Source organism: Erythrolamprus reginae, chromosome 2 (genome assembly GCF_031021105.1).
Source record: "Erythrolamprus reginae isolate rEryReg1 chromosome 2, rEryReg1.hap1, whole genome shotgun sequence".
NCBI lineage: Eukaryota > Metazoa > Chordata > Lepidosauria > Squamata > Dipsadidae > Erythrolamprus > Erythrolamprus reginae.
Window position 1 is genome coordinate 253,083,720 of NC_091951.1, and position 27,176 is coordinate 253,110,895.

General features: G+C 40.7%; 1 protein-coding gene across 1 annotated transcript; it reads right to left on the bottom strand.

Moving 5' to 3' along the window:
• LOC139158914 (SUN domain-containing protein 3-like) lies at nucleotides 1-27,176 on the bottom strand. Its single transcript, XM_070736251.1, has 13 exons — nucleotides 27,052-27,176; nucleotides 25,210-25,307; nucleotides 24,623-24,697; nucleotides 22,816-22,891; nucleotides 20,780-20,844; nucleotides 17,020-17,075; nucleotides 14,694-14,734; nucleotides 11,001-11,157; nucleotides 8,347-8,431; nucleotides 7,657-7,766; nucleotides 5,187-5,354; nucleotides 2,706-2,795; nucleotides 1-147 (listed from the first exon to the last, which is right to left on the bottom strand). Exons 1-13 carry the CDS (start codon nucleotides 27,174-27,176, stop codon nucleotides 1-3), a joined length of 1,293 nt encoding a protein of 430 aa, XP_070592352.1.

A 27,176-nucleotide genomic window follows, 5' to 3' on the forward strand; every position in this document is an offset into this window, starting at 1 on the left:
TTAGATTTCATCCACTTTCTTGGCCAAATGGTTTATATTGGCCATCCTTCCATGCATCCTGGTTCGATAAATGCACGTGTACTCTGGATTTCCCCAGTTGCTCTCCACTTTGATTTTTACATACTGGAATGCCTTCTCTTGTTCATTCTGAAATGTAGATGAGGGAAAAGAACAATCATAATAAAAAGCAATCGAGATGAAGTCATCCTCTTGAATGGCTCTATCGGTTTAATAGAAGAGTGCAAAGCCTATACTGTATATCTATATACAAGAGCCGGGGTGGCGCAGCAGGTAGAATGCTGTACTGCAGGCCACTGAAGCTGACTGTAGATCTGTAGGTCAGCGGTTCAAATCACATCACCGGCTCAAGGTTGACTCAGGCTTCCATCCTTCCAAGGTGGGTAAAAGGAGGACCTGGATTATGGGGGCAATATGCTGGCTCTGTTAAAAAAGTGCTATTGCTAATATGTTGTAAGCTGCCCTGAGTCTAAGGAGAAGGGCGGCATAAAAATCAAATAAATAAATAAAATAAATCTGTAGACCTGTTTCCCAAATGCTGATATAACTGCTTTGGGATTGTTATTCATCAGAAAGAAGATTTGTGGTGGGATTTTTTTTGTTTTTTGTTTTGCTATGTCCCATTAGCTCCCATCAATATAGATAGAGTTCAACATATGACCCCAATTGAGCTCAAAATTTATGTTGTTGAGTGAGACCTTTGCTAAGTGAGTTTTGCCCCATTTTACGACTTTTCTTGCCACATTTGTTTAACTAGAAACACATTGTTACTTAACAAATTGTTACGTGAATCTGGTTTCCCCATTGACTTTTCTTGTCAGAAGGTTGCAAAAGTTAATCACATGGACCCCGAGACACTGCAGCTGTCCAAATTGTGAGTCAGGTGTCAAGTGTACAAATAGGGGTGCTGCAATGGTTACACGTGTGAAAAAATGGTCATAAATCACTTTCTTCAATGCTACTGAAACTTTGAACAGCCATTAAGTCAACTGCTGTAAGTCGGGGACTATCTTTATAGTGCCAAAGATTATCTAAACCAGTGTTTTTCAACCAGTGTGCCGCGGCACACTACTGTGCCGTGAGACATGGTCAGGTGTTCCGTGGGGAAATTAAACATGGGTCCCCAAACTATGGCCCGCGGAGGCCATTTATCCGGCCGGCCGCCAGCCACCTCCATCCGAATATAAACAATCCCTTCAGCTATCAGCAACAGGAAGAGTGGAGGCACAGAGAATGCTCACTGACCAATCACATTCTAGGATTCATCCTGACCACTAGCGATGAACCAAGAGCAGGCCGCCTCTCATCCACACCCAGGAAGGTCCCCGCTCGGGCTGCCGCACACTTGTCATCGTGTGGCTGCAGTGAGTAGTTGAAGCTGCTACTCCTCCCCATGGTCCCGATTTTTAATCCTGGTCAGAACTGGAGGTAAATGTTGCCACCACTAGATGAAGCCTCAGCTGGTTATGTCTATCCTGATGGTGTATATAGATATTTGAACTATATTACAGTGATCCCTCTATTATCGCAAGGGTTCCGTTCCAAGACCCCTCGCGATAATCGATTTTTCGGGATGTAGTGGTGCGGAAGTAAAAACACCATCTGCGCATGTGCGCCCCTTTTTCCATGGCCGCGCATGCGCAGATGGTGTTTTTACTTCCGCACCTGGGAAGACCCAGGGAAGGTTCCTTCCGCCGCCCAGCAGCTGAGGAGCCGCCTGCCTGCCCGCCTGCCCGCCGCTTTTCTGCCCGCCGCTTGTCCGCCGCTTGTCCGCCAGCCGCTTGTCCGCCCGCCGCTTGTCCGCCCGCCGCTTGTCTGCCCGCCGCTTGTCCGCCCGCCGCTTGTCCGCCCGCCGCTTCTCCGCCGCTTTTCCGCCCGCCGCTTTTCCGCCTGCCGCTTTTCCGCCCGCCGCTTTTCCGCCCGCCGCTTTTCCGCCCGCCGCTTTTCCGCCCGCCGCTTGTCCGGCCGCCACTTGTCTGCCGCTTGGTGCACGATCGGGGTTTCCCCTTTGCGTGGGCGGCGGGGAATTCTGGGAGTTGCCCACGCAAAGGGAAACCCCATCTTCGGCTCCTCGCTGCTACTGCGCTGCTGAGCAGATCAGCTGCTGGGCAGCCGAAGGAACCTTCCCTGGGTGCTGCCCGCCGCTCGAGAGCAAGAGGGGGAGAGATAGAGAAAGAGAGAGAAGGAAAGAAAGAGATGAGAGAGGGAAGAAGAGAGTGTGAGAGAGGAAGAAGCAAGATAGAGAAAGAGAGAGAGAAAGAAAGATGAGAAAGGAAGGGAGTGACGTCATTGGGTGGAAAAATCGCGATATAGCGTTTCGCAAAGATCGAGATCGCGAAACTCGAGGGATCACTGTATTAACTATATATATAATATGTACTGTGTTAGAGGGTCATTTTGGTTGGTGGTTTGCGCCAGGATTTTGCAAATGTAAAAAATGTGCCATGGCACAAAAAAGGTTGAAAATCACTGATCTAAACTATATTTCCTCAGGAGGAGCTCTGGTTTTCCAGCTCTGGCCTAATCCACTCCTTAAAGTACTGAATTAAAAGTTGTCTGATTTTTAGTAGATGGGGCAGAAATTGGAGAGATTCTTTCAAAACAACTCCCTCTGACACAGCCCCTTCGGTTTTACTCTATCCTACTTTAGTTTTACCTCTACCCCACTTCTCCCATTTCTAGTTTACCTTCAGTTGGAATGTCTGAATTAATTCCTTCTCATTATCATACTTGAATGTTCCCAGCAGGATCTCCTCTTTTGTTTCATCATTTAGCCCCTAAAATTAAAAGGAGGGAATCAGTGTAGAAGAGTTGAATGCTGCAGCAGCCCTGAAGGACAACCTGGAAGCAGTTCTTGGCCAACAAAGTCAGGTCAATGCAGAAACCAAAAAAAAAAAAAAGGAATTTTGAGTCTTGACAAGCAGGCAATCTTTTAATGGTGAGCAGAATTATTTTATTAGAAACGGGCAGAGAGCTACGGAGAGTGGTGTGATTTTTCACCCTGGTTATTGCCAGATTATTTTTAACATGTTTATTTTATTTATTGATTGATTGATTTTGTCCACTACACAATGAGGGTTTTAGTGGGTATACACTTAGTAAAATACATGATGTAGGTTATATAGAGGATATACTCATAGTAAAATATATCTAAGAAAGAGTAGAAGAGAAGATATAGGAATGTTAAGATGCCTATGTTAGGGCTTATGTCAGAAAGCTATGCTGCTAATTTTCAGCAACTCTGGTGTACTGATCTGGACTCTGACTTTCCCTGGAAGTAGCAGGCAAAGGTTTTGTCCATTTCATCCTCCTCCTCCCACATATTGTATTCCAAATCACTATCCTGTACAGGGGTTGTAGTGAAGGCAGGAAATGTCCCAGATTATGGGACCTTATGGAAGTATCCTATGGAGTAGGGAAAGGGACAGTCTTTAAATGAATTCATATGGGAAGCAGCAAAGAAATTGTTAGTCATTTTCTGAATTAAAGACACCAGGGAAGGTGAGGCCATGTCATTGGATAAGAGAAATTAATAGACTACTTAGGGTGGAAGCTGATAGAGTTGGGCAGATATAATTGCTTGTCTTAGAATTCTACAAGGGGAATGGCCATTTAGCTCATTACTCCAAATATTGCTAGTTTATCCAGCCTCTACTGATAAGTTACCAGTCCAGAGAACCTGGCAGTGTATTATGTACCAATCCCTTCAAAAGGAGCTTTTTGAAGGGAGCAATAGCTTGCATATCACAAATTAAGGTATTGATTAATATTTTTCTTAAATTTGTATCTTACTTTTATTTGTTACAATTTAAGATCTGTACACAATAATGGGCTGCGGCCCCCATGGGAGGGGGACACAGTGGGAGTTGTAAGTTCATGCACTATTTATAGAATACTTAATAATTTTTTTATTGTCCTTCCTTCTCTAGTACCTTAGTATGATCCTTAATTGCTTTTAAAATAGGAAATAATTAAATAGTATGTTTTACCCATAAACACTTTAATCATTTTAATCATTATCTAGATCTTAACTTTTATAGCAATTAAAGAAAATTGAGCTACTTGCTTAATCTGTTATCATACTGAACCTTATGGGTTTAGTACAAAACCTTAAAATGTTACTGTGCTCCTCAACAAATAATGCTGTCTATCATTTGTCCTTTTGGTGGCTATTCAAATAACGTGACTTAATCATAGAAACATAGAAACATAGAAGTCTGACGGCAGAAAAAGACCTCATGGTCCATCTAGTCTGCCCTTATACTATTTTCTGTATTTTATCTTAGGATGGATATATGTTTATCCCAGGCATGTTTAAATTCAGTTACTGTGGATTTATCTACCACGTCTGCTGGAAGTTTGTTCCAAGGATCTACTACTCTTTCAGTAAAATAATATTTTCTCATGTTGCTTTTGATCTTTCCCCCAACTAACTTCAGATTGTGTCCCCTTGTTCTTGTGTTCACTTTCCTATTAAAAACACTTCCCCCCTGAACCTTATTTAACCCTTTAATATATTTAAATGTTTCGATTATGTCCCCCCTTTTCCTTCTGTCCTCCAGACTATACAGATTGAGTTCATTAAGTCTTTCCTGATACGTTTTATGCTTAAGACCTTCCACCATTCTTGTAGCCCGTCTTTGGACCCGTTCAATTTTGTCAATATCTTTTTGTAGGTGAGGTCTCCAGAACTGAACACAAATCAACTGAAAAAGAGTCGTCAAGACACTACCACCCAGTCACATGACCTTTAAGCCACCCCGGTGACCTTTAAGCCACCCTGGTCACATGATTGTCAAGCTACTCCCACCTGGTCACATGGCAGGCAAGCCACACCCACAAAATAAACCATGCCCACAGTGTGGCAGTAAACATTTTGGCAGCTCATTGCTATATGTTCATAATGCTGCCACCTCCCATTTTCCCCCAAGAACTTTGAGAGATGAATTGGTCTGAGGGAGAATGACTGGCCTAAACTCTGCTGGCTTTTATACTAAAGGGAGAAATAGAACTCGGAGCACTGATTTCTAATCCTTCATCTTAACCTCGATACCAGAATGGCTCCATATCCTATTTCAGCTCAATATCAAGGGCATAGTAGCCTTGGTGCTTCCTAAATTGGAGTTAGAGGAAAGATATAAGATAAGTTAAAACAGTATTGTACTTACATAAACCAAAAAATCTTTTAAGGCGCTTGTGATTCCTTCCGAAAAAGCTACTGATTTAGAGATGTGCTGAACTGTAACGGCTGTCAGTCGGACTTTTTCAGGCAGCTTAATTACGACTTGGCCTTCAGATCCTGAGAATGCCCAGCAGTTTCCAGGGTAAACATCCGGCTACAAACAGGAGACCATTCACATAAATAAAATGCTCAAAATTGGAATCACTCTATAATATGTAAATAGATACATTGCTCTGGGGTTAAAATGGTTTATACAAGAAACACCCCCAATTTGATGGTGGGGTATGTATGCTTGTTGGGTGGTGGGCACTTTTCACTATACACTTGTTTTATGTTGTGGGTATCTTAAAATTGTTAAAAATCAATTAAAAAAAATGAATTCAGGTCCTGCAGATTGATTTGATGTGTGAGTACAATAATTACTGGGATTTCTCCACGAGTAGGGTGAACTTTATTGTGAATGTGTGACAAAATTACTTCTGACCTCTAATCTGTGTTTTCTCTGGCTTATTAAGAGGTCAGATACACCAGCAAAGTAAACTATTAGTGGGTAAATAGAGTTTTGTAATTAAACCAGAATAATATCCCAACTAGTGTAAATTTTCCAATCATTTGCAACCAGGAAAATGTCATTCTTCCCTCATTCTTCCGTTGTAAATGAGGCATTCCCTCTTTCTCATTCTCTTTCTGTCTATCTGCCTTTTAATCTCATTGAGGGGAGTAGTGAAGAGGATGGGCAAGAAAGGATCAGGATCTCCAACATTTTTATTTTTATCCCTCTAGAAATGAAGGGAATGGATGACGAACTGGGAAAAAGGATTACATAAAGTGAGGAGAGTACAAGGTGAAAAGAACAGAGAAAGGGGATGGATGGGATTCAAGAAATATTCCCAGAAGGTTGGCAGATTTATTTTATTTTTTAAATTTATGCGTTTGTTTATCAAAACGTGTAAGTAATAGCAGGTACGTATTGATATAAACACAAAGATAAGTAAAGTAGGTACAAGCAAATAGGACAATAAGACAGGGATGGTAGGCACAATAGTGTGCTTATGCATACTCCTTACTAATAAACGTGTGTGTGTATTGCTCAAAAAAAATAAAGGGAACACTCAAATAACACATCCTAGATCTGAATGAATGAAATATTCTCATTGAATACTTTATTCTGTACAAAGTTGAATGTGCACAACAGCATGTGAAATAGATTGTCAATCAGTGTTGCTTCCCAAGTGGACAGTTTGATTACACAGAAGTTTGATTTACTTGGAGTTATATTGTGTTAAGTGTTCCCTTTATCTTTTTGAAGTGTGTGTGTGTGTGTGTATTTATCACCAAGCATTTATCACCAGCAGCCAATGCTTCAGCAATATACAAGGGGCCATTTTCTTCCATTCTGAAGCCCAATAATGAAGACTTCTATAGAAATGGGAGAGAATTCTCCTTTTGCTTTCCAACGTCCAGAAAGCATAAATAAGGAGAAACAGTCTACACTATAGCAATAGTAATAGTACTTAGATTTATATACCATTCCACCGTGCTTTACAGCACTCTCTGAGATGTTTACAACATTAGCAGCCCCCAATTTTACCGACTTCAGAAAGAAGGAAAACTGAATCAACTTTAAACTGGTCAGGATTGAATTTCTGGCAGTGAGCAGTTACCCTGCAATCCTGCATTCTAACTACTGCGTCATCACAGCTTTTGCCATCATTTAAAATCTTCTTAAATACAGCAACTCAGAACTTCACAAACTATTCCAGATATACATTCAGAAACAACATACAAAGGAGAAGATTTTGTTCTTCTCTGGAATATTCTGTTTTTGAGCTGGAGAGTTTTGTGCATCCTTCCCCAGGGTTGGGCTACTGCCCGGATGGGAGGGGACGCAGTGGAGTAGCGAAATTGGAACTCCACCCTAGAGCACCCAATTTGCACTGAAAGATGTTGAAAGAAAATGTAGCGCGTCCTGCATAAACCACGCCCACAGTGTGGTAGTAAAAAATTTGGTAGTTCTTCACCCTCCCTCTCCCTGCTCTAAACCAACCGAAATCATATTATTGTAACTTCTGAACTCTGCCTTAGTTTAATGCAATTAAAAGCAACAGTTAGATTTTCAAGTCAGAACAAAACAGGCCCTGAAGAACTGCAGAAAAAGTTTGCAGAGCCATTCACAAATATGTGCATCCTTTAATTTTAAGGAAAGCACTGAGCTTTCCTTAAAATTAAATGAAGTCAGATTTTATCAACATTTTGATCTGGAATACAAGATCTCTAGGAAATCCAAGGGCTATAGTGTAGGCTAGATTGAGAAGTTAAAGAAAACATTCAGAAGAAAATAATGACATGTATATAGTTATGAGATAGAAACTGGACTCGGGGCAGTACTATTTTTCTAGCTGAGAAATTGTACTATTCTTCTTAATTAACTAATAGCAATGATAGAAATACTGCACCTGTAAAATAGTTTCAGGAGGGTTGGCTGAAGCGATAAATGGAAACCAACAGTTTTCCTGGTGTAAAAAATCGAAAGACTTAGATGTCCTGTCTTTATCAATCGTGGCTCCTAGACAGACAGACAGATGATTATGTAACCTCAAGTTGTTTTCTATTTCTAGTGACCATTTAGATGTATTTTCTTGTGACACATGTTTTTTAAAGTCTAGAATTAGTAGGGTAAAATATAAAGAGATTTCTTATCAGAAATTACATTCATTCACATGTAATTTCCCAATATTAGTTCCCGCGTAGTCTCCATGTAGATAGATGATACTTTTATAAAGGCTAGAATAAGCACAGAATAAAGTATAAAGAAACTTTTCATCAGAAAATAAATTCACTCATTTATACTGTAATTATCCAATAGTAATTCATCTTTTGTAGAGTTTAGTGTAGAAAGAGAAAAATCTGTCAGATATGATTTTAAACCACTTTCTTATTTTTTCCCCCCAAGCTTCAGTTCAGGGATTCAAATGTGATGCCCATTAAACATTTAAATCAATCGAAGCTTTCAGATACTTCTCAAGGGCAACCAGGTTCTCAAGATCCAGAACTGGGTTTAACTACTGCACAACTCGCAGTTTATGCAAAGACACTCCTGGCTGTGAGTTGCAAAACCAAAGTCACTCCATCTTTCAGGACATTACCTATTGACTTTTGAGCCCAGTCAGCCTTCTGTATATCGTCTTCAAAAATCTTCTTAAAAGCCAAATTGAGCATATCAATCATTTCCTGCAAAGGAGAAGAAAAATACACCAGGGAAATGATTTATACAAATATCAGTTACATACGTTATACATCGTAAGTTATGAATAGAACCATAGACTTAATTCCAACTGTTAACAACAGATACACAAATATGGACAATAAAGCATCATGTCAAAAAAGCCAAAATTTGCCAACTCGGCAAATGGTTTGTTTCTCAAGTTTGCTGAGTAAAGACAGGAAATAAATGTGCCCAAATGAATAGCCCATAAAGGAATATTAACTGGTATCTAATAATATTTTTCTATCAGATTTTAGCTAAGGAAGAATGGTTGGTGGTGCTTAAAACAGTGTGTACCACGATTCTTTTAGATAGCATTAAGATGTTTTCATCTGTCAGTTAATTATGTGAAAAGATGATGTCTATGAAGCATACACTATAGCCAGCCCTGGGACACAGGCATTTGGGGGCTAATGTCAAAAGACAAAAATTTATATCTGTGCAGAAATCTCTATGCAATGCTCATGGTTTTTAGACATAAAGGCTGGAACTTTTGTGGAGAAGAAAAGTATGTAGAAAGGAGAGGTAGATTTAATAATTCTTAGAGTCATCAATCAATTCAAACAGACTATCTCATGTAGTAGGTTGGAGATATACAAATTTCCTTTAAACTTTTGGTAAAGGATAATCCCATAATTTACTATTTTATTTAATTTCTATACCACTCAACTCTCCAAAAGCAGTAATTGTTTTGTCTTCACCATAAAGACTTAAAACATACTAGAACAACTTTTATTATAAGCATCTCTATCATGAACAGTGGGAAACCTATGACTAGGGCAGTGGTGGCGAACCTTTTAGAGACTGGAAGCCAAAACCCACTTACTTGTCGCAAAGTGCCAACAAGGCAATTTAACTGAATACTGAGGTTTTACTACCTAAAATAATGATAAAGGAAGAGTTCAGCTAATTGTTCTATGAAAAATGTGATAAATGCACTTTTATGCCCCTTCATTTTTTCTGCTTTTGAAATATTATGCTCAATAACAATAAAAACTTTTGTAATATCATTTCTCTTTTTCTCCTTCCCTTTCTGTTTCTCTCTCTCTTTCCTTGCCTCTCTTCCCCTTTCCCTTCCTCTCTGCCTTTTTCTTTCTCTTCCTCTTTCCCTCCCTCTCTCTCTCTCTGCCTTTGCTTCTCTCTTTCTCACCCTGTTTCCATCCCTCTGTTTCTCTCTCTCCTTCCCTCCCTCTCTCTCTCATTGCCTTCATCTGTTTCTCCACCCCACCCCTCCAAAACTGGTGCTGGGTGGTGGGAATCTGGAGGCTGATGAGCCTAGGAGCAGTGCACCGAATTTCAGCTGGCTGGCAGGGAGGCATGGCACCCCAACACAGGCAGCTCTGCAGGAAAAGCAACTGAGGCCAGAAGGAGCCTAGACCAGGGGTAGGCAAAGTTGTCTCTTCTATGACTTTTTTACTTCAACTCCCAGAATTCCTGAGCCGATCATGCTAGCTCAGGAATTCTGGGAGTTGAAGTCCACATGTCATAAAAGAGCCAACTTTGCCTACCCCTGGCCTAGACGATCCAGGGTTGCATTGCGGCTCTGTGTCGTAATGAATTTCAGGAGGAGGAGGACCCCATCTCCTCCATTGGGAAACACCTGAGCTATGGTGGTGAATCTATAGCATCATGCGAGAGGTGGCATGCAGAGCCCTCTCTGTGGGCATGTGCGTCATTGCCCCAGCCTAGCTCCATCGCATTTCTTTGTCGGTTTCATTTTCAGGGAAACAAAAGTTTGTGGGACTAAAAAAAAATATCACTCAATCAATTCCAACTTTGTGAGATCTTCTCCTTTCATGAGAAGTTGGAATTGATTGAGTGAATTTTTTTTTTTAGTTCCACAAACTTTTGTTTCCCTGAAAATGAAACCGACAAAGAAATGCGATGGAGCTAGGCTGGGGTGATGACGCACGTGCCCACAGAGAGGGCTCTGCATGCCACCTCTCGCATGATGCTATAGATTCACCACCATAGGTCTAGGATTGTCCAAACTATGCCACTGGTTGATTGTTCTCCCTGTTGGGAAATTTCTCCTTGGTTCTTGTTCGCTTTTTCCCTTGATTAGTTTCCATCCATTGTTTCTTGTCTTGCCTTCAGGTGCTTTGGAAAACAGGTTGATGCTCTCTGCTCTCTGCAGTCCTTCAAATATTGGAACACTGCTTTTGTGTCATCCCTAATCCTTCTTTTCATTAGAGTAGATATACCCAATTAGCACCATCCTTGTTTCTCAACATTTTGTTGATATTGTGGCGACCAAAACTGGATGCAACATGGAATACTAGTGCCCAGTATGAAATTATAATTTACCATTTTGCAGCAGGAAAGAAGCCCTCACTGTGGTTCAATGTTTTCCCTATTGTATTTTTTAAGCATATTTGGTACGAGAGAGGCTGGCCATGAGAACAACTAACAGACTTCAGTTTTGTAAAAGGGGGAAAAATGACATTCTATGGTAGCTAATAGATGTGCAAAAGAAAATTATAATCTGGAAAGATCGAAACCAGAGAATTTCTGAGATTAGTTGCAGCTTCCTACTTTCTCTTCTCCTGGTAAGTCACTTTCCTGAAGGATTTGCTTGGTGGACTGCAGAATGCCTTTCTGGAGGTTGCTGATCTCAGAATGCAGTTGATCCATTTCATTCTTAAGGTCCTGAATTTCATGGAATTGATCTTCCAGCAGATGTTGCGATTTCCTTGTAATAAAGGAGGGGAAATGGGTGTCAGGATTATACGCAAAACTCTGAAAAACTGTTAAATGGCAAAACAAAAGGATACAAACCCGTTCTATTGTTGCTTCCGTCTAGTGTTGCCTGGATTTTTGCTGTAGACTAGTGTGATACAGCTGGTCCTTGACTTACAACCATTCATTTAATAAGTCTGAAATTACAGTGGCACTGAAAAAAGTGATTTCCGACCACTTTTCACATTTAGGACTGTTGCGGCCAGTGTTCCCTCTAATTTTTTTGGGGGGTGGGCAGAAAAGTATAGTATCTGAGCGGCAGTCCCTTCGGGACTGGGTGGCACAGAAATAATTAATAAACAAACAAACAAACAAACAAACAAACAAATAAAAAACCCACCCTGTTTTGCCTCAGAGAATTTCAAAATAAAATACTGTACTGTGTGTCTATAACAGTGAGCTCATAATAGGGCAACTCTATCAATATCAAAATGCCACTTAAATAGTTGAGCTAGTTTCAAACTAGATTTTGATTTTCTTTCTCTCCTCTTTACTCCCATTCTTTTTCTTTCTCTTTTCCTTCCTCTCTTTTTTCTATCTGTTTCTCTCTCTTCCTCTCTTCCTCTCTCTCTCCTTCCCTCTCACTCTTTCCCTCTCGGCTTCTGGGCAGGTTTGGAAAACTCTGAGTTGATGATGATTTTTAAGTGAGCGATTGCTCACTGCTCAGCTTAGAGGGAACTATGGTTGCGGCCTCCCCATGGTCACATGACAAAGATTCAGATGCTTGGCAACTGATTCATATTTATGACGGTTGCAGAGTCCCAGTGTTGTGATAATCTTTTTGCAACCTTTTTATAGACAAAGTCAATTAGGGAAGCCAGATTCATTTAATAACCATGCTATTAACTTAAGAAAGGCAGAGTTTCACTTAACCAGCGTAGCAAAATAGTGGTAAACAGGGGCAAAATTCACTTAACAAATGTCTCATTTAGCAACAAAAACATTTGGGCTCAATTGTGGTTGTAAGTTGAGGACTGACTGTAATCATAACTGTTTTCCAGACCATTTCTGGACCTGCAATGCACCAGCTAATTATTGTGGTTACATAAGACTGGATATTAAGGCATTTCCGCTGAATCTGAAGGATGTTAGAATCCAGAAAGGAGATATTAAGCATGCCTGACCCAAATACGGTAAACCAGGGATGTCAAACTCAATTTAATTGAGGGGCGCATCAGGGTTGTGTTTGATCTTGGGGGGAGGTAGGCGTGGCCATAGTGGGCATGGTCAGCTCAACATCACTTGGTGGCAGCAGAGGCACCAAGAAGCTAATCTTTACTGTTTCCAGGGCAGTCCCGTGGGCCGGATGTGGCCCATGGGCCTTGGATTTGACAGCCCTGCCCTAAATATAGTCAGGAATGAATCTTTTTGAATTCAGGGGAACTTACTTCCACAGAAAGGCGGATAGAATTGCAGCTGAAATATTTTCTCCTTGGGTGTGAAAGAATGTTGCACTGTAGTCTCTAACCAAAAGCAAATGCATATTTATCCAGAGAGGACTTCCAATGTGTTTTCAGTCTTAGGATTGCCTCCAAAGGGATTGGTGTAGGCCAGGAATAGGCAAAATTGGCTCTTCTACGACATGTGGACTTCAACTCCCAGAATGCCTGAGCCAATCATGCTAGCTGAGGAATTCTGGGAGTTGAAGTCCACAAGTCATAGAAGAGCCAATTTTGCCTACCCCTGGTGTAGGCCAATGATGGGATTGGACAACCTATTATTTTAACCCTAATGTACATGAGATAAGGTCGGTTGCAGTCGGTGTTAGTGGGGGATCAGAGGTCGAACCCGAGGTCTCTCCATTGTGGGGTGCCTCAGGGGTCGGTCCTCTCCCTCCTGCTATTTAATATCTACATGAAACCGCTGGGCGAGATCATCCAAGGGCATGGGGTGAGGTATCATCAGTACGCTGATGATACCCAGCTTTACATCTCCACCCCATGTCCAGTCAATGAAGCAGTGGAAGTGATGTGCCGGTGCCTGGAGGCTGTTGGGGCCTGGATGGGTATCAACCGACTCAAACTCAACCCTGATAAGATGGAGTGGCTGTGGGTTTTGCCTCCCAAAGACAATTCGAATTGTCCGTCCATCACCCTGGGGGGGAATATTGACCCCCCTCAGAGAGGGTCCGCAACTTGGGTGTCCTCCTTGATCCACAGCTCACATTAGAGAAACATCTTTCAGCTGTGGCGAGGGGGGCATTTGCCCAGGTTCGCCTGGTGCACCAGTTGTGGCCCTATTTGGACTGGGAGTCACTGCTCACAGTCACTCATGCCCTCATCACCTCGAGGCTCGACTACTGTAATGCTCTCTACATGGGGCTACGTATGAAAAGTGTTCGGAAACTTCAGATCATGCAAAAGGCAGCTGCAAGAGCTATCATGGGCTTTCCCAAAAATGCCCATGTAACACCAACACTCCGCAGTCTGCATTGGTTGCCGATCAGTTCCAGTCACAATTCAAAGTGTTGGTCATTACCTATAAAGCCCTTCATGACACCGGACTAGGGTATCTACAAGACCGCATTCTGCCGCACGAATCCCAGTGACCGGTTAGGTCCCACAGAATGGGCCTTCTCCGGGTCCCGTCAACGAAACAATGTTGCTTGGCGGGGCCCAGGGGAAAAGCCTTCTCTGTGGTGGCCCCGACCCTCTGGAATCAACTCCCCGCAGAGATTAAAATTGCCCCCACCCTCCTTGCCTTTCGTAAGCTCCTTAAAACCCACCTTTGTCATCAGCCATGGGGGAATTGAGACATTCTTTCCCCCTAGGCCTTTATAATTTATGCATGGTATGTTTGTTTGTTTGTATGGATGTTTAGTTTTATAATAAGGGGTTTTTAGTTGTTTTTAGTATTGGATTTACATGATGTTTTTTATTACTGTTGTTAGCCGCCCTGAGTCTACGGAGAGGGGCGGCATACAAATAAATAAATAAATAAAAAACAAATAAGTAAGTAAGTAAGTAAGTAAGTAAGTAAGTAAGTAAGTAAGTAAGTAAGGAAGGAAGGAAGGAAGGAAGGAAGGAAAGAAAGAAAGAAAGAAAGAAAGAAAGAAAGAAAGAAAGAAAGAAAGAAAGAAAGAAAGAAGCTTGAGGCTTACATTCCTAGACCAAGGCATGCCTGGCTGGGGAATTCTGGAAATTTGCCAAGGTTGGGCAGCCCTGTCTTAGTTCCTGTAGTTCTAAGCCTGGCTGCATTTCAATAAGCCACATTCCCCGAGATTTGTACAGTTCTTTTCCTTTAAACCATAACTTTTCTTTCATATTTTAGGTTTGAAGGGGGAGAGGCCTCTTTCCAATGTTTTGGTTTATTGGGTGACGATTTCTAGACTTTTTTTTTTAAAAAAAGCTTGTGTGCATTCTTGTTTTTAACTATTGTATTTTGTAAATTTCCCAGAGTCATGAGATAGATTTAAGCAGTTTATGCATTTAATTAATGAGTAAAGTCTTTTTCTTTAAGATATTTTGGAGGGATGTATAATAGCCTTACCAGAGATTGTTCAGCTCAGTTTCATACATTTTTGTTAGTTCCTGTTGGAAGGAAAAAAACATATATGATTCAACTTTTATATGAACAATTTGTAACATGGACCTCAGTCATAGTTAACTGTAGTTAATTTATGACCATTTTAGAATATATATATATATATATATATATATATATATATATATATATATATATATATATATACACACACACACACACACACACACACACACACACACACACACACACACACAGTATATGCTTCTTGACTTAAATTCAATTCCATACCTACCCAGCTAGAATTATGCAGTAAATTATAATCTTATCATTTAGTGATTGCCTCAGATAGTGAGAATTTACCATTACATAGATGATGAAAAACTAACTTTGGAATCAACAACCACATTTATCTTTACAACATCATTTGGTTACCTATCCACATTGCCTTGTGCTTATCCCATACCCTCTGGTAGAGCCAATACATTTTAATTTATGTTTGCTTGTTTGTATCCTACTTTCCATTATATATATATTTTTACAAAATATCCCAAAATACCTTCTTCCTCTTATTTTCCCCACAATAACAATCTGAAGTGAGTTAAGGTGAGTGTGTGTGACTGGGCCAAGATCACCCAGCTGACTTTCAAGGTTAAGGCAGCACTAGAACTCAGTGTCTCCTGGTTTCTAAGCCAGCATTTTAATTGCTATATCAAACCCAAGCAAGCTGTCACTTCCTGAGCTGCTTGTTTGTGTAGCAGTGGTTACTCCAAAACTGCTGAGAACAACTTAACAGGCTCAGTTGTGTAACGTTAATTAGTTGATTACAGCCTGGAAGCAGCTGCTGCCTGGAATTGACAAAATCCTAGTCACTTTCACCCCTGAAGGCATTTGCCTCCCAAGAAGCTGCAGCTACACTCCTTTCAATGCATATTCCCCATCATGTACCTGTTCACTCTCTTTCCAGTGAATGTAAATGCAAACACCATTCCCATTTTTTCTAATTATCTCAGTGCCAGGGTAAGCATTTCAAACGATGGGGAGTAGGGGAAAAGGGGCATATGATTTGGCCTTTTCTCCAGGTTCTTCATAAATTGAGTTCTCCCTACACCTTCCACACTGCTTGGAGCCCCTCCCTTATGATACCAGGTTGCAATGCCTTGGTCCCTTCAGCCTTGAAAGACGGCGTTTAAGGGGTGACTTGATCGAAGTGTATAAAATCATGCATGGGATAGAAAAGGTGGATAGAGAAAATTCTTTTCTCTATTACACAATACTAGGGCAAGGGGGCACTCCTTAAAGCACATAGGTAAGAAAGTGAGGACAAATCAAGGGAAATATTTCTTCACCCAGAGGGTCGTTGGTTTATGGAATTCAGCTGTCAGCCTTGATAGCTTCAAGGCAAGATTAGACAGATTCATGGATGCCAAGTGTATCGGTGGTTATTGAAATGGATGTCCATGTGCCGCCTCTATGTTGGTTGAGGCAGGCAGGATTCCCTTGTGTACCATTTGTTGGGGGTCAAGGGAAAGGGAGGGGTTTGCCTTTTCCTTTTGCTCAAGATCCCCATGTACAATTAGGGGGGCAATGTGTAACACAGAATGCTGGACTCGATGGGCTTTGGCCTGATTCAGCATGGCTCTTCTTATGTTCTTATGCTTGGGTTCACACAACTGTTTGGGGTTATATCCTAATGCTGTAAAGCAGGGATGTCAAACTCATGTTGTCATGTTGTCATTATGTGACGTATTGTGACTTTTTCCCCCCTTCACTAAACCGGGGTGTGGGGGTGGCCAGTGTGTGATGCAGCTGTGCCATGATTGTGACACCCCTGCTTCAAAGCAAGGGAATGCTGAAGTAAAATAATAAGCAGAATTGTGGTCATGTGATTTTTTGCTTAGTGACAGCTTTGCTGAACAACGGACTTGTAGTTTGTCAATTGCAGTCACTAAATAAGGAGTACCTATTTTTGGAGAATACAAAAGTAGTGGAGCCAAGTTTGCTACTTGAGCCATTCTTTTATATTTAAAAAATAAAATCCAGATTTTAACTGTCACTTCCATGACAGATTATACACAAATTCACTTGCTGTTTTCCAGATACAACATTTCTGGTAGCCTCAAAACCCAATGTGAACATCATCTTTGATGGCCTCTTATTATCGAGCAAGGGCTTGTTTCCATTGAGAATTGTTACTGAAGAAAGGATCTTTGTGTGTGGCAGCCTTTTTGTCTTGAGACCAAATTCTCAAATTCTCTATGAGTTCCCCAATCTGTCCCCCAAACTATTTCGATGACTTCCTTTTCTGTCCCTTACATGCAATGGTGTTTACCTTGGATGACAGGCCATCGGATAATTTCAGGTATTGACAAGCAATGTAAACGGTGCCTGTAAGAAACAAACAAAACTGGGAAGTTTCTACAATGAACTCTACAAATGCCTTTTGTCTTGAAGCTTCATGTCCAAGAAATTGCTAAAATTACACAGAATATTAGGAAAGATGTTCCTCTAGCATGTTATCCTCTTTTCTCAAAACTCTTTAAGAAGGACATTAATCCTACCTACACTGAAATTTGGCAACTTTTTTTTTAAACAATATTTTTATTGATTTTTAACAACACAACATAAAATAGTGCATAATGAATTGTGCCCACCACCCCGACACACACACATTCCCCACCACCAAATTGGGGGAGTTTCTTGTATAGTCCACTTAACCCAAGAGCAATATATCTGTTTACATATTATAGAGTGATTCCAATTTATTTCTTGTAGCTTGGTCTCGGATTCTGCTCATCATATATCGTCATACCTTGTCCCACCATCCCATCAGCTGTCCCAACTCAGTTTCATTATCCGAATTTATCCTTTTTTCCATAATTTCAAATTGAATGTGGTCCATCACGTACCCATACCAATTTTGCATTGTCCATTTTGTCGCATCCTTCCAACCCAAAACTATTACTGCCTGAGCGCTTTCTATTGCTGCTTTTTTTATTTCTCTAAATTCTCCCATTGCCTTGCTTTTTACTAGTACTGCCATTTCCTAAGTGATTGTCCATTGTATATTTAGCATTCTATTGATATCCTCTTTCACTTTTTGCCAAAATTCCTGCACTATCGGGCATTCCCAAAACATATGCATGAACACTCCTTTGTCTGGACACCCATGCCAACAATTCCCCCTGACATTCTGCTGAAAGTGTGCGAGTTGAACGGGAGTAAAATACCACTTATGTAATATTTTCCTTCTCATTTCCCTGATTCTTGTATTTTTAATTTTCCTTATATTTTCTACTATATTTTCCATCTCTTGTACCTCTACTTGTATCTCATTTTGCCACCATTTAGTCAATCCATCAATCGTATCCCCTTTTGACTGCACTAGCAATTTATATATATTGGTTGCTTGCGCCTTTATCCCCTCACTTTTTTCTCTTATTATTTTCTCTAACCCTGTCTCCTCCCTCCATAGTACTTCTTTATTCTCCCTTTCATTAAGATATTTACATATTGCATTAATTTGTAGCCACCTTCCCTTACCTAACCACCATTCTATATGATTTCTACTTGGCCTGCCATCCTTCTCATATAACTGTTCTATCTTATTTGTCCCTCTTCCCTTCAACTCTCCTATAACCCTATTTAAATTCGTTTCATTTTATCTATTTATTACATAAAGCGATGACGGTTTAGATTTATATAATCCTATTTTCCCCTGCCATTTTTTCCAAATTTCCATAGTCCCTTTCATGGGGCCTATTAATTTACCTAAGTCGCTCCTTTTCCACTTTCTAAATATTAATTCTCTATTCTTCATCCCGTTTATCTGTTTTTCCAATTTCACCCATTTATTTTCACATAATTGCAACTCCATTAACCTTTCCATTTGAAAAGCTTCCCTATACAGCTCCAAACATGGAACTCCCCATCCCCCCTTTTTCATTCGCAATTAACCACTTTTTCCTTATTCTTGGTCTCTTATCTTCTTCAATCCAATAATTTAGTTTTTTGTCCCACTCTTTAACCTTACATGCGGATAGCCCCCCCGGCAGCACCTGAAAAAGGTACATCATTTTGGGAGCTATCATCATTTTTAATGCTCTTATTTTAGCGAGTCTCCTTAGCTTTTTCTCTTTCCAGCTCCTCATCTGTTTCAACATTTTCCTCCATATTAATCTATAATTCATGTCTTCAATTTTCACTGGGTTTTTCAATAACCAAATTCCCAAATATTTTATTTTTTTAAGTACTAATTTCAACCCTGATTCTTTCCTGATTTCTATCTGTTCTCTCTGATCTGTATTTAAACACATAATCTCTGATTTTTCCATATTAACCGACAGTCCCGATTCCTGTTTAAACTCTTATAAAATGTTTATTTGGCAACTTTATTGAACACTGGGCGCGTTCTCTCCTTCCTTTTGAAAGAATAGAAAAGCTTTTTAGTTTTATAAACACAGAGTAATATAGAAGTGCATCTAAGAAAAATATCACCACACACAACCATTTCCCACTACCTGAAGGAGCATTTAAAATCTCACTTTTTTCTACCGATACTTACCATTCAAACAGCCTTCATTTACTTCAACCACCTACCCAAATTGTCTCTTACAGAAGCTCTTTCAGTACTGAGAGAAAAATCTGTATCTGAGAAAAAGGTGAACGGTCATAGGATATACAATAACACGCCCTTGTTTGCAGGTTGGATACTTCCGCTGTGCAGTTCCATGCGTATTCATCCTGCAAGAATCTGCAGTTGGATCCTGGTTCAGAGGAGCAGGAGTTGGAGCTGGGACTGTCCAACAGGGAAGACATAGTCCTCTATAAATGAGTGGAAAGTCGAGGGGATGAGGATGAGGAAGTCCCAAGTCCGTCTGGCAGTGGGAGTCAGGGGGGGGGGGCAACCGGATAGGGATCCTCCTGCAGGAGCAGAGCAGCTGCACAGGACCAACAGAGATGGTAGCCTCTCAGTGGTGGGCTGCTACCTGTACGCCTCGGAGCTCCATTCCGCTAGATTGCGCAATTTGCGTGAAACCACTCTGATGCCGTCTTCAATATTCTGGTGACTGGCGCCATCTTTTTTTAAAAAAATCCTGCGAGGGGATACCCAGGTGCGTGAAATGTCATTGATTTTTTGCTTCTCCACGTGTGTGGAAGCAAAAAATCACCGAAATTGTATGCAAGCGAGCGTCCCCTCAGGAGATTTCAGCAAGTTTTTGTTTCCTGCGCATGCGCAAAAGCAAAATCACATGTGGGGACGCATGCACAGGCGCACATCCATGACCATCCGAATGAGTAGGATGCCCATGCAGCGCATCGGTATGCAGGTAAGTGGAACCCGCCGCTGCTCTAGACTGCCTCTGACAAGGAACGGATGAGGAGAGCAGAGTGGAGAGGGGCACAGAGGAGATCAGCGAGGTTGCTTACAAGGAAGCAGCCCCGTCCTTCCTCAGAAGGAAAGCTGGGGAAGGTTGATTGAATCAGATGCTTGAGAAGGTGTGTCTGTCGGGAACACTTGCTTGTTTTGATGTGCTTCTTCCCAGCTTCACTGGATCCTGTTCCTTGAATTTTGGGCTTGGTCTCAGCTCTCAGACTTTAGACTCTTGGGCTATTATTTGGTTGCTGGAACTCTGGACTTATTTCCAGTGAAGGGCTACCAAAATTTTACTACCACACTGTGGGCGTGGCTTATGCAGGACGCCGTGCATTTTCTTTAAATCATCTTTCAATGCAAATTGGGTGCTCTGGGGCAGAGCTCCATTTTTGCTACCCCCCTGCGTTCCCCCCCCCTGCAGACAGGCAGTAGCCCCACCCCTGCTTATCACCCTCTTTCCTCGTGGGACTTTGTTTGTAAACTCAGAGTGACGGAAAAGCATTAGTGGGTTGTGATAATGAGCAATAAGGAAACCTTCCTTAACCACTGCCTTGCCCACCTGACGTGAGTTAAAACATGAACTTTTCTGGGTAAAATCTGGCACATTGGGACTTCTGACACTCAGGTCGTCGACACAAGCACCTTTTTTGTTCAATCCATGAGAACCTCCTGCTATTCAGATGTTTTTTTCCAAATCTCAAGTGGAAGTACTTACCATAAATGACTGAGGCAGCTATGGTGAGCAACATCAAGCATTTCACACAGTTATCCATTTGGCCTCTGTGGAGGAAGGTAGGATCATTAAGGAAAAGTCAATAGACGGGAAAATTCTTAGGATAAAAATGCTAAGGATAAGAATGGGAATTTTGATAGTGGCGAAGGCCACTCAAGGGCATTGCTCGTTCTTTTCCCAACCAGAGAGGTTTATTAACAAGTCATTTTGAGGGTTGCTGCTGCTTCATGTTTTTTCTCTCTCCTCTCTTTTCCTTGCTCGATATCTGCCATAAAACAATGCATGGTGTGATGTCATCAAACAGGGTGTTTCCTTAACCCCTAGTGCCAATGGTATCACACTATACATTATGGCTATGCTAGCTGTTGCATGAGAAAGGGAGGAAAAACCTAGGCCAGGGGTAGACAAAGTTGGCTCTTCTATGACTTGTGAACTTCAGCTCCCAGAATTCCTGAGCCAGTCATACTAGCTCAGGAATTCTGGGAGTTGAAGTCCACATGTCATAGAAGAGCCAACTTTGCCTAGCACTGACCTAGGAAGATGCATCTATTGAGTTCAACCAGTTCAGCTTAAGGTGTTAGCAACATTGTTAGGTATCAGATAGGGGCCTTTCGCAAACTGGATATGCAGATATGGAATTGGAAATTGCCTGCATGTAAAACAGGTCAAGCATCAAATTCTAGGCAATGCTCTGGTTATTACATTGCTTGAGATATGGAAGAGTAAAATAAATAGTAGAGTTGATGAAAACCAGCAAGAGGATAAGCAGAAAGACTACTTATGAAGTAGAGGAAGACATAACATAAGCTTTCTTCCTGCAAGTAATGGAGGAGAGAGGCAGCTTGAGTCTATGCAAAGGATTCAAGAGGTCCATGGGTGTTTCAACTGGGTTTATTTCAACATGGCCAACTCTCCATAGGATGATTTACTGCGGGACAAGAATTACACTAATATCAAAGAAATGGTGGAATAGAATCACTGAAGAATGGAAAATTTAATATTTTAAAATTTATTTTAAATAATAAAATTGAATTGTTAAATTGTCCCATGGCGAGTTGTCCTGATGTGAGTTGGCCATGGTGAATTGACAGTGGCAGGTTTTGTTGCAGCAACTTGGCTGGGCTGGATTGATTGATTCATTCATTGGTTGATTGGTTGATTGGTTGATTGACTGATTCATTCATTCATTCATTCTTTCATTCTTTCATTCATTCATTCATTTGTGTTTCTGAATGGTTGTCCCATTTCCATTCCCAACTCAGCCAGTGTGGACAACTTTCACCACCAAAGAAATTGCTGAATACGTTGGCTGGAGAAGATATGTGGTTTGGAGAATCTGAGAGAAGTAGACTTGAATTTAGAGGGAGGGACTTGGGACTATGAAAAGAGAGAGAGAGGAACTGCAAATGGGACCATGCAGAATCTGTTACTTTTAAAGTCAAGGAAGGAAGAAATTAAGGATAATTAATTTGTACATAAAAGGCACCATTAAAACACAATAATTGAATATTTTATAGTTATAATACATTATTTTAATATATAACATGGATTTATAAACAAACTAATTTTTAAATATTTAAATTCATGGGGATGTGCATGCAGGTGCAGGGTCGGACACATGGGTCAAAAATGCATGCAGGGAGTGGAGGGGCAGGGGGTCACTTGCATATGCAGGGAGTGGGGGAGCATAGGGGGAGTGCGCACATATGCGGGGTGTAAGCAGGGGAGTTGCATGGGCAATTGCGAGGCTGGGGGGGTGTCGCACACGCATTGCATTATGGGTGTGCAAGTATGCTTTCGGCAAGTGACAATAAAAATGTTAGTCACCAATGTGTTAGGGTAACACCTCTTTAGCCTATTTAAAATCTTTCATGTCATCTAATATATGATATTTTCAACCTCTACCCCACCCAACGTAGAACTTCTGTGATGGAGAAGACGATTAGATGCAGAGTTAGCTGTCTTGATTATGATGTCATTCCAAAAGAGGTTTTGGACATTTTTACATTGCTACTTACCTAAGACAGCAGCAGAATTTTCGAAGACAGCAGATAAAAGAAAACACAATAATGCTAGGGATGCAGCATATGGTTTCTGTGAAACAGAACAATTCACAAAACAATTAAGGTGTTGATTCTGAAGGTTTATAAAGTAACTGGGAATATACTTGTTTGGTCATCTGATCTGCCTGAGGACTAAGATAATAGTATTTAGACTTATATACCGCTTCACAGTGCTTTCCAGCCTTCTTTAAGCGGTTTACAGAGAATAAGCATATTGCCCCCAGCAGTCTGGATCCTCATTTTTCCCACCTTGGAAGGATGGAAGGCTGAGTCCATCTTGAGCCTACTGAGATTTGATCTGCCAAACTGCTGGCAGCCGGTGATCAGTAGAAGTAGGTTGCAATACTGCACCTCAACTACTGCACCACCAAGGCTCATCAAAATACCTTCCTAGCAATAAATAAATAAATAAATAAAATTGGTAAATTCACAATTCAAACTCTTGGCAAATACAACAGTTAGCCCTATTTGCTCTATGCACCATCTATGCTGTTGCTATGTGTGATTCATCATGTCACAGCCTGAGATGCAGAATTAAACCCTATTTTAGCAAATAGTGGAACATTAAACTCCACAATAAAATAGTAGGTTGCACTGAGATTTAGATCTTCATCCCATTTTAACAAATAAGTATCTCCAAATTACTGATATGCAAAATTATTTACAAGGAAGGGGCTCAATCTGAAACACAGTACAGTGGTACCTCTACTTACGAACTTAATTCGTTCCGTGACCAGGTTCTTAAGTAGAAAAGTTTGTAAGAGGAAGCAATTTTCCCACAGGAATCAACGTAAAAGCAAATAATGCGTGTGATTGGGGAAACCACAGGGAGGCTGGAGGCCCTGTTTCCTCCCAGGAGATCCCTAGAGAGGCCCCATAGAGGCTTCTCACTGCCTTTTCTGGCCCTATTTTGTCCCAGGAGATTCCTAGAGGGGCCCCACAGAGGCTTCTCCCTGCCTTTTCCGGTTACAGTTTTGGAGGCTTGGGTTTGTAAGTGGAATAGGTTCTTGAGAAGAGGCAAAAAAATATTGAATACCCGGTTCTTATCTAGAAAAGTTTGTAAGTAGAGACGTTCTTAGGTAGATTATAGGTAAACTGTACATTATATTAACATAGCCAATCAGTACTATTGACCTTAGATTCAATCCAGAGAAGATTAGGCCTTCTTAAATCTTACTAAAAGCAGATGGACTTTTAGAGTTAAATGCTCATTTATTATATCCAATGGGTCAGCCTTAGTAGTGGACATTTTCTGAGATGAACTGTCCCTTTCTACATATAGGAAGATGTACAGTAGATGAGTAAAATGGGTGAGGATATTCTCAAATTGGTCATTCCTGCATTTTAGAGCTTACTATAGGCTTGGATGAACACATAAGATTCTGTATTACAGAACTGGTGTTCCGGAAAAGGATGAGGTGAAGCAACTTGCTACTATCATTCTATCAAAAAAGCACCTTTGGGACAATTGTTGGGTCAAGTAGATAAGAAAGAAACTCCAGAAGAGTTTGTATTTGCCAATCTACTTAAATATTATTCCATTATTATTAGGATTGTTGTTGTTGTTGTGATGATGATGATGATGATGATGATGATGATGTCTTAAAGACTAAACAATATGATACTCTAAAGTTGGAAGTTGTCTTGGAGGATTAACTTCCATCCCTGATTAAAGGCTGGTCTAACTTCTGCTTGAATAACTTTAGTTATGAAATGCACCATATTTTCAGGAAAGCTGTAGGAAAGTGGAACTGCTACATACTCAGCATACTTTCAGATGAAGCTGTGGAATCAGATGACGAGTGGCTACAGCAACTCTCACCAGCAATGACTCCTCCTGTCGAAGAAAACCCATTCTCATTATCCAGTCATCACTATCATCCTATATCAATAATTTCTGTAGACAGACTGGATTTGCAGTATCTGATCTGACTTCCATCTGCATCAATATACATTTCTACAATCTGTACAGTAGTTTGTTTTCTTTCCTATTCTTGTATCTTGGCCCTCTTGAATGCATCAATTGCAAGAGAGATAACATATGAGGGTAAATGCAGAATTATGCAGGGGTCTCCAACCTTGGTAACTTTAAGTCTGGGGGACTTCAACTCCCAAAAATTTCCTAGCCAGCAGTGATGGCTGGGGAATTGTGGGAATTGAAGTCCTCTAGGCTTAAAGTTGCCAAAGTTGGAGACTCCTACTTTACTGGATTTGTATACACTGCATAGATCTAAACTAGCAAAAAGATTCAAGATGCAATCCTGACATATTTTCTCTGGATTTTTTTTTTAAATCCCTGGCCTCTAATCATTAGTGGGTATCCAAAGCCTAAATGTTTCTTAGACTTACCCCCCTTGTCTTCTCTCTGATCATAAATTGAAGACATCTGGCTAGATGAGGTAGTAGATGTCCTTGGACAACCTCCTGAAGAATTAAGCAGGAACCAGCTGAAAGAAGAAGAGTTGCAAATGCTCTACAAATGTACTGTTATATTGGGGTGCCGGCTTTTTTAATTACCGTGAAAAATACGAACACTTTAGCATTGAGCCATAGCACATAGACGTATATACCACTTCATAGTGCTTTACTGTCCCCTCTAAGTGGTTTAAAGAGTCAGCATATTGCCCTCAACCACCTGGGTCCTCATTTTACCGATCTCGGAAAGATGGAAGGCTGAGTTAACCTTGAACCGGTCAGGTTTGAACTTCTGGCAATGAGCAGTGAGTGAGCCTGCAATGCTGTGTTCCAACCACTGTGCCACCACGGCTCCTAAATAAAGCTTTTTTCATGCTTTTAGCTGTCATTGGGGGCTGCCTGAAATACAATGCATTATCCTAAGAATGATGTTCCTTAGTGTCTTCACTCCATCCATTGTGTCAACAAAGCATATTAAAATACTATTTGCTATTCCTAAAAATTGGTTCTAGCCTACAGTTTCCCCAAAATGGTGTAACTGTCCTGCAGCAATGAAGACAGGATCCAGGGGAGGTGCATGAAAAACCTTTTAACCTCATTGTTACACCCATCTTTCCCAAAATTTCATTGTATTGTTTTCATTGTTCATGTGTGTTCATGTGAGTTCATGTGGACTATGAAAGGGAGATGTGTACATTTAAATTATACTTTTTCCCAATACTTTTTAATATTCAATAATTAAAGCACAAAATCCAAAGAGGGGAAAAATTAACAGAAGCTAAACTAAATTAAAACATTTTCAAAAAGATGTGAGTTAAAATGACAAAAATAAATAAAACATATCATCCCTACTAGTTGAACACTGACAAATACAGTATATTGCAACAATAATAGCTCTCTCCCTTGCAAAAGAGGTCCCAGTTTCATAAACTTCTACATCTATTTGCAGCCCAATTTGACCTATCATACATTTTATATAGACTGCTCAAAAAAATTAAGGGGACACTTAAACAGCACAATATAACTCCAAGTAAATCAAACTTCTGTGAAATCAAACTATCTACTTAGGAAGCAATACTGATTGACAATCAATTTCACATGCTGTTGTATACATTCAACTTCGTACAGAACAAAGTATTCAATGAGAATATTTCATCCATTCAGATCTACATGTGTTATTTGAGTATTCCCTTTATTTTTTTGAGCAGTGTGTGTGTGTGTGTGTGTGTGTGTGTGTGTGTGAAGAAAAATAGTTAAAGCCCTCGTTAGGGCTTTAAAAAAACTTTATTCAGAGAGAATAACAATGAAAGAGCTTGCAAGCCAGTAAGAGCTGGGAACATCATTAGCACCTGGAAAGAAACATTCGCAGCAAGTAGAGCAATGGAAAAAACCCTGCAAAGACTTAGGGCTTGTAAAATATTCTTAGCAGGGAATAACAGTGAAAGAGCTTGCAAGCCGGTAAGAGCTGTGAACATTGTTAGTACCTGGTTAGGGCAGGAAATAAACTTATTGAGAGCAAGTTAGAGCAATGAAAAAACCCTGCAAAGAATTAGGGCTTAGAAAACATTCTTCACAGAGAGAAACAATGAAAGAGCCTGCAAGGTAAGAGCTGGGAAGATCGTTAGCAGCTAGTTAGGGCTGTAAAAAAGCTACATTTAGAGTATAAGATGCACCCTAATTATCAACCTCTTTTAGGGAGGAAAAAGGGTGCGTCTTATACTCCAAAAATACGGTATTCGTTATGTTACAGTAACTAAATCCATGCATTCTTCTTACTTCTTTGACTGGATCTTGCCCGATCCTCTTGTTGCCCTGGGATTGCTACCTTGCTCAGCAGGGTTATCTTGAAAACCTGGCATTGCTTGAGCTGGATACCTCCGCACAGAGCGTCTCCCATCCAT